The sequence below is a fragment of the Convolutriloba macropyga genome, chromosome 6 (assembly GCF_964194025.1).
Source record: "Convolutriloba macropyga chromosome 6, txConMacr16.3, whole genome shotgun sequence".
Classification (NCBI taxonomy): Eukaryota; Metazoa; Xenacoelomorpha; order Acoela; family Convolutidae; genus Convolutriloba; species Convolutriloba macropyga.
This window is the reverse complement of record NC_134473.1, coordinates 69,937,333-69,954,153: the sequence shown is the minus strand read 5'-3', so window position 1 is coordinate 69,954,153 and position 16,821 is coordinate 69,937,333. Positions and strand designations below refer to the sequence as shown.

Here is a 16,821-nt window from a genome sequence, read left to right as displayed (position 1 = left end):
AAGCTAGCTGTGGTAGTACCGTCTCTTTATGAACTTAGTCACCATCCTTATCAAAATAGAAGTTATTAAGTACTTTCAGTTACTAAGTTTAACTTGATAGTAGTCATGGCAGAAACTATCGAACTAAGTAATTCCAGTTCAACCAATTTCTACTCTTTGCAGATGTACCACAAACACAAGCAACAGTCCGGATCAGCCCAGGGCGACCTGGGTAGGAAGTTATCCAGGGCAGTCGAGATTGTCCAGACCAGGAATGAGGCATCCGGGGCGGTCCACACTTACTCAGAGCCGGAAGTGCGTGCCTTTTCGCAGTATATCAACGACAACTTGTCACGCGACCCACTTTGCAAAAAATATCTGCCGCTAGAGGGCGATGACATTTTCACAAAGCTCAGAGATGGGGTTCTACTCATGTAAGTTTCCCCGATGGCAAGTTTTGAATTTGTCATGCAAAGTCCTGTGCCAATCTAGTGCAAAGTAAAAATTTAGCGCGAGATTCGTCATGCGGTTTCCCACTATGCGGTGTTTATGTAACTAGTGTAAACAAATAAATAAAAGACGCTTAGTTTATTCGTTTAATTTGTCATATTGAATCCAAATGACAGTCATGTGGTACCCTAAACAGCCAGACTGTGGCTTATTTAGGGAAACCGGTAGAATCTGTCATATGGCCTCCCAAAAACAACATAAAACAGCCTCTAGCAGGGCTTGTGATGGTTAAATTTCCGCCTTTTAGGAATCGGTATTTTTGCATATTTTAAATTGTCATAAGAAACCACTTACACCGAGGGCAGATTTGCCCTCGCTTGAGTTTAGCCATATCTTTCCATAGTAATATAAAAACAGACAACGTAACTCTAAGTGGTGTTGTTTCCAATTAGACATGTTTCAAATAGTCCCATTTTGGAAATTTCATAAAAAATGATGTTTAAAATTTTTTTCACCCTGACTTTTAACCAGAACATAGCAGTTTTCAAACGAATTTCAACTTGTTCTGTGATTAATAAATCAATAATAAAACTTCCCCACAATGTTTATCAAATTAAAAATATAATTGCCCCGTCTTCATTTCTTCAAGAGAAGCATTTGCAGCTGTAGAAACGTGTTATATGTAATATAATTTTATTTTTTAATCATTTTATCATTTTCTTTGCTTTTTTATAATCTCAAACGCCAAGAGTAGATGGTGTGAAAAATCTGTCTAGGCCTGAATTTTTTTTAGCCTGTCTGTGATATTGGCTCAGGCTATTTGATAAATTTCACCCCCTTCTGACAGCTTGCTTGTCTAAGACTTCTTGACATCTTGAAGGACAAGTCGCTTCACAAAAAATGGTAGTCTAAAGATATCTTGTGATCGAAATAAGAGATGAAAAGACAAACCACTTCGCTTGATTTACAATAGAAAATAAATTAAACCTACAGTTAATCGAATTTAAGTTATATTTTCCATTCATGTAGCAAACTGTTTTTGTTTTCCTACTCAACTATGATATTATTAAGAATAACTTTTCTATGTGATATGATTAACAAAAACTAAATTAAACAGTACAGCACCACAATTCTGAACTTGGGTAATTTCAGCTGGATGAGAATGGGAATGGGACCCTAGACAAAGGGGAGATGGGGGGTCTGTTCAAAGAAGTGGGCACAGAGATCTCCCCAGAAGAACTGTCCGCTCTCATGAAGGATGTTGATAAGGACAACAGTGGCACTGTCAGTCTCGAAGAGTTCCTATATGTACGTGCACCAACTTAGATGATTCTTTTCATCGGTACCCCAAATTATCTCCCTCACCCCACACATGTTTTTAAAATGATTTTTTTTCTTGAGTGGGGGGGGACTTCTAAATGATATGAAAAGCAAAATTTCTTGATAAAATGCTCATAGGATTCTTCAAAAGAAAACGTCAAAATACACGAAATTATCATACCAAAAAGATACGTACAGCACAATTTGTGCTCTTTAAGCGTTATTTTGGCTCAGGAAATTTGATTTGCGCTAAGGCGCGAAAAAATGGCGCAAAATTTTGAAGTTTTAAAAAAGACTTTTTGTTCACTCTCGTTTTCTCCGCTCACACAGAAAAAATGTTTAAGATAGTTCTTTTACAGTATGCCACGCAGTTGCAAATCCAGATGTAAATGAAGATCTAGTATAAAGCATGCATACAAATAATACCGGTTAGGTACCAGGATCAAGGCGGCTCCAGTGAATTTTCGACAAAAAACACAAAATTTGAATTCGGACAAGCAATTACTCATGTTTTGGGTTGCAATACAATCAGAAGGGCGAAGACTTTTTATTAGATGTCCAAACAATCCAAGCGGTTTAGTTCCTAGAAAAAATGCGATTTAGTTCCTGGAAAAAAATGCGATTTAGTTCCTGGAAAAATTTAGTTCCTGGAAAAAAATGCGATTTAGTTCCTGGAAAAATTTAGTTCCTGGAAAAAAATGCGATTTAGTTCCTGGAAAAATTTGGTTCTTTTGAAAAAACTATGCGGAAAAATCGTCTTTTCAGGGGCTTATTTTTCAGCAAGATAATGCTCCTGTGAATAAACAAAGATTACCGGCAATTTTTTGAACAAAAGGACACAAGAAATAGTGTCACGGCTAGCAAATATTCTAGAATTGGATCCAAATGAAAATTAATGGGACATTTTTAAGCAACAGTTACAAAAACGGAGAGTGCAGAGAATTGTTGAACGTCTGGAACAAAATGGACAAAGTGTCGTCACAAACTTGAATCAAAAATTTGCAAAACTATGCGTCTTATGTGGCGTCCAGAATTATCAACAAATTAATTTCTCGCATATAACTCTATCAGATTTTGTTTCACTGCGCAATAATGCTCAAAAATTTTAATTCAGATCTTGGCGAAAATCGGTTAAAACTTATTCCAGAAAAATCAATGAAAACTCGCGTTGCTCATTTTACAACCTTTCTAGTAATCTTGATTTGTATGATTTCCCAGTAATAGCAGAAAAAAGTTAATGTAACTGGTTTACGCCGAATTTGTTATCATATTATGACTGCAATGTTATTAATCATTTTCCGGTTGGCGTACAAAAATTTATATGATTTCTCTGTAATCATATAAGAAGCATTAGAAAATTTTGACAAATCTAATAATATCCAAAAACAAATAGATTGGACAATTTTGTGAACTAATCTGTTCCCGAGGTCTTAAAGAAAGTAAGGTATATCTTCCCCGCAACGATACGTATATGATTTTTACACTTTTTGGGTAATCGTGGAAAATTCAAACCTAATCTTGCAAACCTGAACAACCGCAAGAATAAGCAAAGACATTTGATGAGATAGTTTTCGGAAACTTACTTACTGGTCAAACTAAATGGGGAAGTATGAACAGATAGCTAGCAATAAATTTTAGTGAAATATCAATCTCGAAATAAAGTTGGAAACCATTTTTTTTCAAAATTAATAGATTAACTTTAAAACCAGACCGGTTTAGGAAACGATTTAAACTGCGGAAGTAAGCGGGCTGAGGGGTTGATTATCAACCAAATTTGCCCACCCTCGATATACTATTTTCTATATAAACGGGAGGTGTCAGACAGTACATAATAACAATAAAGATGCTATTACACTAATTATTTATATAACGGCACTCCCTAGGAATTCCAACATTCCAAATTAGGTGACTTGATTTCCCATTATACTCAAATCTCGTCTTTTTTGACGTATAAACGCATACAGGCAAGATACGTTCTAATTATCATCAAAGGCGATTACCAAACACTTCATTACAAGTATGTTGATGAAGCTAGCTGTGGTAGTACCGTCTCTTTATGAACTTAGTCACCATCCTTATCAAAATAGAAGTTATTAAGTACTTTCAGTTACTAAGTTTAACTTGATAGTAGTCATGGCAGAAACTATCGAACTAAGTAATTCCAGTTCAACCAATTTCTACTCTTTGCAGATGTACCACAAACACAAGCAACAGTCCGGATCAGCCCAGGGCGACCTGGGTAGGAAGTTATCCAGGGCAGTCGAGATTGTCCAGACCAGGAATGAGGCATCCGGGGCGGTCCACACTTACTCAGAGCCGGAAGTGCGTGCCTTTTCGCAGTATATCAACGACAACTTGTCACGTGACCCACTTTGCAAAAAATATCTGCCGCTAGAGGGCGATGACATTTTCACAAAGCTCAGAGATGGGGTTCTACTCATGTAAGTTTCCAAGACACCTATTAAGTTCCTTCGATAGATCGGAGTCAATCGTGATGAACGAACAATCATGCACACCTTCCTACTTTGGAAATGGCTTCAACTTGGGGGAAACTATAATTCCACCTGAATTTCAATTCCAATAAACAAGTTCCGTAGTGTGTTAAGTAATAATTAGAGAACCACTTTTGCATGAACGAATTGATAGTGCACTGGGCAAAATTGAGATGAAGCGAAGCCGAGTTGACACTAAGCCGAACACTAATCAATAAGGAATTAAAAGCAGGTTTCTATTTCTTTTAGACCAATTATTTCAATATGCGAAACGAAAAGATTTCTAAAACTGCATTTTTTTGGCAACTTCTGAGTACAATCAATTGAACAAAACTGCTCTGTTAAAACGAGAGCATTTCATATTGCAAGAAGTTGAACAAAACATTTAAAGCACAATTAAATTTAGAATCCTTTTCGTAAGCAGAGAATTTTTCAGAGCTACTTTTTAACCAGGTCTCCAAAATTTGAAGTTATTGTCTCAAAATTTATAATCTGTAAAAAAGCGTTTATATTCAGGAAAATTACATCCAGAATACTGGAGTAATTGTCACTTTAATCTTAAACTTACAATTGACTTTCCCTCAAAGCTTTTGACTATTTTTTAAAACCAGTAAATGGAAGATCTCCTGCACGTTAGATCGACAAGGGCACCAAATAAAGACTCCATTTTTTTACTTTTTCAAACTAATTTTTTTTTATATTCTAAAAAAAATAAAACTTGCCACTTAGAGGAAACTAATGAAAATTTTCAGTTATCATGGAAAAATAAGCACCAACATTCTATAACTTTTCTCCCGAATGAATAATTTAGAATCAATGTTTTTAAAGCGTATTTAAAAAGCGCAACTTAGCAAATTGTCTCTACTAAATGCTGAAGCTCAAAAATTTTCAGAATATTTACTTAATCAAAGAACTCTAGTTAAAACTGTACGTGGGTGGTCTAGCATCTTTTAAGTTATCAAATTTCTAGATTGGCACAAATAAAGAGCGTGCCAACAAACTTTTAGCTTTGAAATGATTTATTGTTGCTTCTATGTGATTTAACCTCTCAGACCACTGGTTGCGGCATTATTTTTGGGAAAATAATGTTCAGAGAAGAAAAACTTATTTTGGAATTAAGAGGAGACAAATTAGGGCCAAAATCAAGAAGAACACTACCTCATTCAAAAACGAAAACAACAAAATGTTCAAATTAAAAAAGTAACTTTGCAAAAATTGAGAAGTGACGTGTCCCATTTAAAAATATCAGGAAATCTTCTGTATCAAACGGTAATAACTTTGTACCTAGTGAGGAAATTTTAATGGAAAATAGACATTCCAAGTTCTTTACGAGCAGGTACCGGTACCGAAAAAAATCTACTTCCAAAGAAAGCGGCTGGCGCTTTCAGCTGCTCACTTCCGTTCTATGCGGAAAGCGCTTGATTTAGTCAAGATGGTTTCCACAAGGCAATTAAGAGCCGCAAATGGAAAACTAGGATCAAATCAATGAGAAAATTACTTACGGGCACATGAAATGTGAAAAGTAAGGGCATTTCACGAAATTTTATTCCTTTTAATCCTTTTGCCGCACAATTTTACGATTTAATGTTTAAAGATTATTAAAGTGAGGGAGTATACTGCAATTAATCTGCCGCACAGTTCTTTGCGGAAAGCGCTTCCGTCAAACATATTTTGCGGTGAAAAGCAGTTTTAAAAGTATCTCAACTTCCAGTTTAAAAATGAAAAAAAAACTGACGGAAATTTCAATACAGGGCACCGCCTTTTTGTCCGTAAAATTCAAAAGTATGTTTCACGTGCACAATGTATTAACATAGGAAAAGTGAAATCTTGTAATAAAAACCAGTAAATTTATTCAAAGATTTGTTACCGGTAGACGCCCATGATGTGCCTAGTAAGTTTGAGTTATAATTGACTAGTGTTGTAGCAGTTAAGCAGGCGGATAATCAAGCGAGACCATTTTTTAAAATAAAAAAATGGGTAAATCAGACCAGAAATTTTGGAAATGCTTTTAAATGTATGAATTGCACCTTGAGGGCCGATGGACGCAGTTTGCGTGATAACAGTCAGCAATTTTTGGATTCTAGCTGTCACTACACGAAAGGCATGGCACCAGACAGGGTTACCCTGTGATCTGGCTTTCACAAGATTTCAAAAGGACACCTTTTGTTCGTTGAGTTTTGAAATATAATGTAAATAGCAATTCCTAGTTACTTCACCGCTCCTAACTATTAATAATCTGATATTTCTTAAGCAATTAGATAACTGCGTTACATAGCTTTTGGATTGGATATTTGTTCGTAGGTTTATTTTAATTTATGCCGTCTTGGTTATCCCCAATCTGAGTAAATAACCCTCTGGTTCTGTAGGAAGCCGTAGTCTATGATTGTAGCAGCAAAAGTATATAAGTTATCAGCTGCTGGTGCCAAATTGAGTTGTTCTGAGATATCCTGTTACTATTCCCAAAAGATAAGATCTTTTTTGTCTCCTAAACTTTCCTTCTTTTCTGCTCTGAATGTCCGAAACGTTGATTTAACCTGTTGCGTAGTTTGTTTTTGATAAATTAAAATTTTCGTTTGCAAAAAAGTATTACGCAATATTTTGAACAGCTGCGTTTTTTAACTGCATTGCAGCGATAGCAAGGCGAGTTTTGGTCTCAGCGTTGAGTTTCGCAATGAAAAGGATTCTGAGTCTGTTTTGGGTCTGTCTTTTTGAAATATTTTTTGCATTTTTTCATCCTACCTACAAAACATTTTTTCATCTAAAGGTTCAATTAATAAGAGGTTTTTTATGTTCCATTAAGGTCAAATGAAACAATATTGTGTTTCATGAGTAAAACTCATTGTTTTTATGGCTCCGACTAATTGTTTTTGTAAATTTTTAATGAATTCTTGAGATTTGCCAGTATTTGATGTTCTTCTTGCAGTCTTTGACTGAGTCTAATTAATCAAATGGCTGAGAATTGGATTAGAAAAAACTGTTACAGAAACTTTCTAAGGCTTTCAGTTGATACTGAACGCTTTTTATTGTTTATATAACTCAATAAATTACCAAAAATTCATCATTTGTTTTCATAACTTTTTGGTAAAATTAACTATTTCATCAACATTTGGAACATTTTTTGTTTTAAGAGAGAAGTATCAAAAACAAGACCAGTTTTGGGGTAGTTGCAGAATTTTGCATTTCAAAAATTGTTCCGATTGTAATTGGGCTATGTAAATATTTCTTGAAAACTATGCCTTTTTTATACTAGTTACAGACCAAAATAATTTTAACTCAAGCCTCGTAAATTGACAGTTCAAACTTACGTGAAAAGAGAAGTCAATGATTGAACATAACAGTTTCAGCAAAAAGTATGATATTGGGCTTCAGGACCGTTTGCCTAAAATTGTTCGCGAAAATTTGAATTCTGTCTATATTCAGAGTTAATGTGTAATCGTTTGACTTAGTCTCACTAATGACATGTAAATTGGCTTACAAATCAGTTACAAATTAAATTATCTACCATCATTCAGTTGAAAGCCTACGGTTGTAATGTCTTACGGTTTTTAAAAAAAACTTTCATATAAATTAATTTTTAAGTATGTCACTTTCAATCTTTTTTTCTGAGTCCTTTTTAGCGTAGTCTCATTAAAGACAGAGCTCGCAGTTTTTTTTAAAGCGAACTATAATGTATTATGAATTGCCGTATTGTTAATTAATTCATGGTTTTTCTGCCTTGACACTACAAGTTCTCATTTTCTTTTACTTGTTGACATTTTTCAGTGAGGTTCAATGAGTTTTTATTGAGGTACTCTTTTACTGTCTTATCCAATCACGACATTAACAGCACATTAATGACAAGTCGCATATCGCATTATTGACATTGAAAAAAACGCAATTGATTATATTCAATTTGATTTCAGTGAATTGATTTCGATCTTATAGGCTTCGACACCATTTCCTCGCAAAATTTAAATGACGTTTGTATTTTGTCTGTATTTTTCTTTTTTTTTTGCAGTCATATAAAACTCTGGATGGTGACAAGTCTCAATGATTTTGTTTGAAGGGATAAATGGAGCCATTAAATGATTTCAGATGAGAGATATTTGCTTTCATCACTGAATTTATTTGTTTTCAACAAGTGCAAACGTATTTTTTTTTGCCCAATTCTATATGCTGTCTACTTTTTGATTATTCTCAATAAAGGCAGATCCCATATCATTACTGGTTAAAATCGACTCTTTTGGTGTTGTTTAATTTCTATCTGATGCTATTTTGATTTTTTCATTAAGTTTTTTTTTGTTAGTTTTTTAAAAAAGGATACACATTGAGTTTTGGTCGTAATTCTCGTTGTTTTTGTTTGATTTGGCTGTTTGTCTTGTCTCTTACGCTGTTAAATGGCAGTTATCATCAGCCCTTCTTCCGTCAGTCTTCATCAGTCTATCTCTTCCTTTGGTGGACAATGAAGTCAAAAACGGAGTTGGGCGGGGTCGGAACTTAATGCGCGAATGCACGTTAGCAAGCGTCCTTTTCACATACAAATTAGCGTACCCATACCACGGCATTTTCTGTTTCAGAAACCGCGGAAGAGTACCAAAATTTTACAAATTAAAATGGCTTTCAATTTTTCGAGAACAAAAAAAATAACAGTAGGAAAAAATTGTAAAGCTGGCTTCATTTTAACATCCATGTTCTGGGAGCAATAAATAAGCTGAACAAACTCTTTTGCCTGTATTTAGTAAAGTGATCAACCTATCAGCGCCAGACACAATTGACGAGCGAGTGATAAACAAGAATCCGAAGAATGAATTCCAGATGAGAGAGAACCACGACCTGGCACTCACAACAGCGTCGTCCATCGGGTGCAGGATAGTGAACATAGGGGCCAATGATATCCTCAATGGTACTCCCCATCTAATTCTGGGTCTCCTGTGGCAAGTGATCAGGGTAAGTAGATAACGGACCCAGTAACGGATCATGGTAACTTTCTGGCTATGAAATGCTGGTGAATAGAAAGTTTTAAGATATATATCCTTTTAAAGACTGAGAAAACTGTTTGCGGTGATTCAATTTGTTAACACAAAATTTAATTGCCTGGAAAACTTCAAAACAACAACGTATACCTTTTAGAAGAGACACTTAGGTGAATTTGTTTATCAGGTTAATCGTCTTCAATAAAAAAACGAAATTTTTCAGCATTTCAACATTAATGCTAATTAAATTAAGCACAACATCAAGTGTAAGGCAACCTAACATAATATAAGTAAACTACATTATTAATTAAGTGCAATTTGAACAGCTTCCGCTCCGCAACCAAAACAACATCTCAATAAAAAATATATTAAAAATAGCAAAATTTTAAGTTAGTTGTCATAATGAGTTTTATCAATGCCATATTTAAATAAATTTTTTCGTAGAAAATAATCATGCGCCATTGAACTTCATGGAAAATAAGGCTGTAATTTAAATTTACTCGATAACTATTGCTCTGTTTCCAGATTGGTCTAGTGAGCAAAGTAAATCTACAAATGCACCCTGGCTTAGCCAAACTGGTGGACACTGAAAAGGGAGAGACAATCAAGGATTTGGCTGCCCTGTCACCTGAGGACCTCCTGATGAGATGGGTCAACTACCACTTGGCCAATGCTGGAACTGACAAACGCATCAAGAACTTCTCAGAGGACATCAAGGTCAGGTACCAAGAGCAACTTCCATTTTCCATTAACCTCCTCTCAGATAAAATATTGGATCTTTTCAGTTTGTGTCTCTCAGCTTGCTATTCGCATATAAATACCACCACCACGTAACGTTCAGCCCCCTTCAAAAGAATTGCAAATCATTAATATATTAATATAATATAATTAATAAAATGGTACATTTTTGTGGGGTGGGGTGTCTATTATGGGAATGACCCATTACCACATAAACGCACGTGTATAACACAAAAATTCACGTACGACTAACAAGTATAGGCTAAATGAAGTTTGGGCTTGAAGTCCCCGATAACATCTGACATTTATCGAGAATCGCGAAGCGGTTCAAGATATTAAGTAAGAACTTCGAAGTGACTTCTGCAGAGTCACGTAACCATGCTTAAAACACTCACGTGCACATCTTAAAATGCCGAAAGTCTGCAGTGCCAGAAGTTAAAATGCCAGAAGTTGCCAGTTAGCCAGAAGTTGAATTTCGTTGACTTTCGTCATTTTAAAACGTGCGCGTTTCGTGTTTTAAGCATGGTTAAGTGACTCTGCAGAAGTCACTTCGAAATACTGACTTAATATCTCGAACCGCTTCGTGGTTCTCGATAAACGCCAGAAGTTCTCAGTGACTTCAAGCAGAGTCACTTAACCATTACTTAAACTGCAACTTGAAAAAAGGAAAATGCCGAAAGATCACAAAAGTCAACTTCTGGGTAAGTATATAGGAACTTCTGGCATTTTAGCGTTTGGCACTGCGGACCTTCGGCATTTTGAAACTTGAACGTGTGTGTTTTAATCAAATAAAGTTAATAAATTGTCTATTTTGTTTCAGGACAGCGAGGCGTATGCCTATTTGCTGGACCAGATAGCTCCGAAGGATAAGAAGGCAGATATGGCCTCACCACAGTCAGTGTTGTGTGTAAGTAAAGAGACCATTTTTTTTCAAAAATTCTTGAAATTATTTTAAACTCGAAAATCCTGAAAATTCATTATTGCATGTAGTAGTACTGTCTGTAGTCGTTAACTAGGTTTTTAACTACATGGTTACAAAACGGACATGCTTGAACAGTTAGGGATACCAGAAAGATTAACTGCAACCAATTTTCATAAAGCACGACCGTCAAATGGTCAATTAAAAGCCTACCGAACTGCGCTCAAATCAAATTCATGCCGTTGGATTGAGACTGCTGCGCACTCTTAAAATCAATTCACAGTCGAAACCAAATCGTTCTGAAAATTCTTAGCAAACCAGCCCCCCCCCCCCCCAAAAAAAAAAAAAAACTCGTACGATAACCACCTACTGTTCGTGACCAGTGACAAATGAAGATTGTTGTAGAATCCGAAGCTATTGGAGAGAGCAGAGACAACTCTGGACAGTGCTGACAAGTTAGACTGCAGGAAGTTCGTCACTCCTCAGGTAAAATAATCCAATGGCTCAGAGTAAATCAGTGCTGAATCATGGCATTTTCAGTCTACACTTTAACGTCACAGTACGGAAACACAGCGCATATGTAATTACACGTTGCTCAAGAAAATTTTTCACGGGTCTCTAAGCGTTTGTTCGTTTATGGTCCAAACCTTAATCCTATCGCTGCTCTATAGGGAAACCTCAATACGCCCACACTGATTTGATTATTATGAATTGCTTGTCATTTTAAGGGACACTAATTTGTATTTATTCGCAGTTAAGATTACTTTACCACCGAATTTGCCGCGTTGGTCTTTTACGTTTTATGCGTTTCACAACTCGTTTATCAGCCACATCAATTGGATTCAAACTAAATCAGGTCTTTTGTTGTCGATTGACGAATATGAATACGTCTGGCATGTATGTCTTTTAGGACATAGTGGATGGAAATGACAAGTTGAATTTGGCATTCGTTGCTAATCTGTTCAACAACTACCCTGGGTTGAACGAAGAGGAGGAGCCAGTTCCACCTGAAGAGATCATCACAGAGACCAGAGAAGAAAAAAGTAATTCTCAGCCAGAATAATCCCAGTATCCTTATTGTACAGCTCATTATCCTTTTCGCTAACCCCCCACCCGGGCGAGCCAACTCAGGCGTTACTTTTGCATTGATATTTGTTTGCACAGCCTGTTAGACCAATAGTAACTTATACTTATCAATTTATAATTTAAAAGACGAAGCTATAATTACACTTGTTCCTGTTTCAGGTTGGGGGGTGGGGGAGGGGCTATTTTATACCTGAAATATTTATTTGATTTCTTATACATGTGTTCTACTAACTTACTAACTACTAAGGAAATTTTGATAAGTGTCAAACAAATTAAGATCTACGGTCGTAGTTTATGATTAAATTCACTTCATATCTACGGGTGTTTTACTATCCAAACAATTGTATAGTTTCTTTTCTCTTGTTCAGCCTTCCGAAACTGGATCAACAGTCTGGGACTTGAGACCCCGAGTGGATTCAAGCCGCACTGGGAGGCAACTTACGTGAACAACTTGTACGGTGGATTGGCCAATGGTCTCATCATTCTAGCTGTAAGCATCATTGACCTTAAAATTTCTACTGTGAAGCCTGATCGTTCATGGGTGAGCTGAAACTTTTTGTAGAATCTGTTTTTCTGTTAATTCCGATAAGATTAGAGTTCAACCACAGAGATCCAAAAAATGAAGAAGTTATGAAAAAAAGCCAAACATTAACTGAAAAATTGAGAAATATGTGCCTATTTTAAACCTGAAACGCATTATCGGGTTCTCAAAAACAATGTGGTATCAATTTCAAAGGATTATATTAATACAGCATCGAATGAAAATTATTTCCACAAAAAAATCAATTTAAAAGCATACAAAATTGGGCCAATTGGACGAAAAACGGCTGAAACGGTTAGTTATTTATGTGCGGCATTCAGCCAAAAACACTTTTCAAAGTCAAAAAGTCATTCACTGAGCGCAGCGCATCATCGAAAAACTTTTCTCGCTCAGAAAAAAAGAGTTCACACGGCAATTTTATTCACTCTCGATTTTAGGTCAAAACGCCGTCTGAACGAATAGTACTTCCGGTTAAAAACCTCAAGAAAACCAATACTTCTCCTCGAGTCTTAAAAACCTCAAGAAAGCCAATACTTCTCCTCGAGTCTTAAAAACCTCAAGAAGACCAATACTCCTCTACGAGTCTTAAAAACCTCAAGAAAGCCAATACTTCTCCTCGATTCTTAAAAACCTCAAGAAGACCAATACTCTTCTACGAGTCTTAAAAACCTCAAGAAAGCCCATACTTCTACTTGAGTCGTAAAAACCTCAAGAAAGCCAATACTTCTCCTCGGTTCGTAAAAACCTCAAGAGAGCCAATACTTCTCCTCGAGTCATAAAAACCTCAAGAAAGCCAATACTTCTCCTCGAGTCTTAAAAACCTCAAGAGAGCCAATACTTCTCCTCGAGTCTTAAAAACCTCAAGAAAGCCAATACTTCTCCTCGAGTCTTAAAAACCCCAAGAAGACCAATACTCCTCTACGAGTCTTAAAAACCTCAAGAAAGCCAATACTTCTCCTCGAGTCTTAAAAACCTCAAGAAGACCAATACTCTTCTACGAGACTTAAAAACCTCAAGAAAGCCCATACTTCTACTTGAGTCATAAAAACCTCAAGAAAGCCAATACTTCTCCTCGGGTCGTAAAAACCTCAAGAGAGCCAATACTTCTCCTCGAGTCATAAAAACCTCAAGAAAGCCAATACTCCTCGAATCTTAAAAACCTCAAGAAAGCCAATACTTCTCTTCGAGTCTTAAAAACCTCAAGAGAGCCAATACTTCTCCTCGAGTCTTAAAAACCTCAAGAAAGCCAATACTTCTCCTCGAGTCTTAAAAACCTCAAGAAAGCCAATACTTCTCGAGTCTTAAAAACCTCAAGAAAACCAATACTTCTCCTCGAGTCTTAAAAACCTCAAGAAAGCCAATACTTCTCGAGTCTTAAAAACCTCAAGAAAACCAATACTTCTCCTCGAGTCTTAAAAAGCTCAAGAAGACCAATACTCCTCTACGAGTCTTAAAAACCTCAAGAAAGCCAATACTTCTCCTTGAGTTGTAAAAACCTCAAGAAAGCCAATACTTTTCCTCGGGTCGTAAAAAACCTCAAGAGAGCCAATACTCCTCTTCGAGTTGTAACCTCATAGAGTCGTAAAAGCCTCAAGAAAACCAATACTCTTCGAGTCGTAAAAACCTCAAAAAATCAACACTCCTCTTCGAGCTGTAAACACCTCAAGAAAGCTAATACGCCTCTTCGAGTTGTAAAAGCCTCAAGAAAACCAATACTCCTCTTCGAGTCCTAAAATCCTAAAAAAACCAATACTCCTCCTCGAGTCGTAAAATCCTCAAGAAAACCAATACTCATCTTCGAGTCTTTAAAACCTCAAGAAAACGAACAGTCCTCTTCAAGTCATAAAAACCTCAAGAAAACCAACAATCCTCCTCCGAGTTTTAAAAACCTCAAGAAAGCGAATACTCCTCTTCGAGTCGTAAAAAACCGAGAGCATCGCAATATAGCTACACTCAGCTTACAGCTTCGAAGCTATAATCATCTTTCTCAATCAACTGTCGTTAGAAAAATTTGTCATTAGAAGCTGGATCAATAACATGGACTCAAATCTTTGTTATGAATATCCGCTTCTCACCCTAAATTACGTTTCTAATAACTCTCACCCCCGTGTACTAGATCGAGGACACAATCAGACCTGGAACAGTGGACTGGAGCAAAGTGTGTTTCCCTCCCTTCAAACCCAACAGGGCAGAGATCCAGAGCAGGCAGAACTGCAAGTACGCCATAGACTACGCTCCCCAGATAAGTGGACTCAAACTGGTGGCCATTGGAGGCAATGACATCTACGATGAGAGGGAGACACTCGTACTCGGTCAGTCACTCAGACACAAATTGAAAAAAAACTAATGAGCCTACCCTGTTTTGATTTCAAAAGCTATTTTTTTCGAGCACAATTTAATTTTCCACTTAACTTTTTACACCCTTATGCGCTAATAATGGTTTTGGCAAATCGTCAAACTGACGGTTGTGAAACGGTATTTTATCTCCACAAAATATCTCACCTCACTTGACAGGAAATAAACCCAACTTTCCGATAAAAACGAAAGACTGAAAAGTTTAAACAGTTTGACTAAACTCCCAGATCCTGAAAAATTAATCCTGTTGGGAAGATGTGGGATGAACTATATGCTTAACTTGTTTTCTGTTTGTTCAGCCAATTTCCGTTGATTGATATATTTATAGTAGATAAAAGAGTGTTATCATTAAAAAACCAAAGGCATTGAGCGTAAAATACTCTAATTGGAAGGTTTCTCGCAGTTTCTTTTTTATTAAACGTCTTTTTTAAATGTTGAACTAAAAATCATAGAAACGTTTCCTTTTGTTAAATTTCAGTTTTGCTTTGCTTATCCATTTTGTTTTTTTTTAATGCTTTAAACTTGTTGACAATTCGATTACACAAACAAAACTTGTTTTCGATTCCAAGAAACAGGCTAAATGAAAAGCAAAATTTTAAATGTACATAGATGATAACCATGTTTGCCAAATCCAAGTATCATTTGTACTGAAAGTTACTTTTCATAATGAAGCTCAACTAATTTTTGCGATCAAAAAATAGCAACTGCGGCATCCAATATGTCAACACCTCTGAATCCACGTCATCAATTTCCCTTTCCTTCGCATGTTTATCGTCAAATTTTAAATCCTGTTCAAGATTTTACTGTCAGACAAAAATTTCCAATCTCTTGTCCAAATTGGTTGGCAAATACCTCTCACAATTAATCAGAGCTTGGAAACATTAAAATAATTCCGAAAATTTTGAAATATGATGACTGAACATAATCCATTTAGTTAGTATAATTAGTTTCAAACTGAGTTGAGTTGAAATTTGACTAATTTCCTTTTTTCTGACAAAAAATATGATCTAGAAAAAAGTTAAAAGGTCAAAAAAACCTGTCACTGCTTACTGTTTTTGTGTCTATTTTGCGTTTACGTTCTTCTGGCGTTTCTACTATTTCAAAGAAATCACAAATTTTAAATTTTTGCTGCATTCTATAGGCTTATGTATTGTTGCGTTTCGGCAAGTTTTTCAAATGTTTGCTCAAAAGCTTCATTCACTTTCTAAATTATGGAAAATGGCAATTAAGTCCGATCAGTTTTATGTTTTTCCACTCTGTATTCAAGATTATTTTCTAACACTTATCGATTGCATATGTTTTTGTATCTTTCGTTTGTGTAATTTTGAAGTTACAAAAAAATTCAAGGTGAACATCAGTTTTCGCTAATTCCGGTTGTTACCGTAAGCTTGCTGATTGGTTGAATATTTTTCACAAAAGTCTAAAACAATTAGCCTGCTGCTTTTGCCATGAAATTAATTTCAAAAAGTCATTGGTCTTCATTTGTTTTGGTTTCATTAAAAACAGGATTTTATAATTGAAAATTTTGTCTGCTTTATAGCTGTTTTATGAAATTTCTGCTTTTTGCGTATTCAAATTCCTCTTCAGAAAACTTGGGCATAACCTTTTCAGCCATTTTTGCGTTTATTTGTCTATTTCAATGTAAAAAAAGTACATTTTTCAATGCTAAGGGGCCAATAAAATTGAAAACTATCAATAAACTTTTGCATTGTTTAAATTAGTATTTATTTCGCTCTTTGAGTAAAATCTTGTTAATGAGGGGGACGGGGCATTAAGAGAGCATGCACTTTAGCGAAAACATTAATAGAGTTAACGGTTACCGACTTCACTCGGCTTAAATGCGAACGTTACCAGTCGACAGAAAATATATTATGCCCAAGGACCTTTTGAACTCGATTTATACAATCGAAACAATGAATTATGACAACTCAAATATAACATCCATCAGCAAAGTGAATAGTAAGGCTTGAAATTTTTCAATGGTAACAC

The 16,821-nt window shown here is 35.8% G+C and overlaps 1 protein-coding gene across 1 annotated transcript in view; it reads left to right on the top strand.

The window, feature by feature from the left end:
• LOC142340567 (fimbrin-like) overlaps window positions 1-16,821 on the top strand; it is a 33,071-nt gene that overhangs the window by 12,458 nt on the left and 3,792 nt on the right. Inside the window, exons 4-12 of the mRNA XM_075391225.1 lie at window positions 1,582-1,737; window positions 3,940-4,190; window positions 8,960-9,167; window positions 9,719-9,910; window positions 10,752-10,838; window positions 11,256-11,336; window positions 11,761-11,893; window positions 12,305-12,426; window positions 14,594-14,789. Coding sequence (XP_075247340.1) covers window positions 1,582-1,737; window positions 3,940-4,190; window positions 8,960-9,167; window positions 9,719-9,910; window positions 10,752-10,838; window positions 11,256-11,336; window positions 11,761-11,893; window positions 12,305-12,426; window positions 14,594-14,789 — 1,426 coding nt within the window. The remainder of the gene's footprint in view (window positions 1-1,581; window positions 1,738-3,939; window positions 4,191-8,959; window positions 9,168-9,718; window positions 9,911-10,751; window positions 10,839-11,255; window positions 11,337-11,760; window positions 11,894-12,304; window positions 12,427-14,593; window positions 14,790-16,821) is intronic.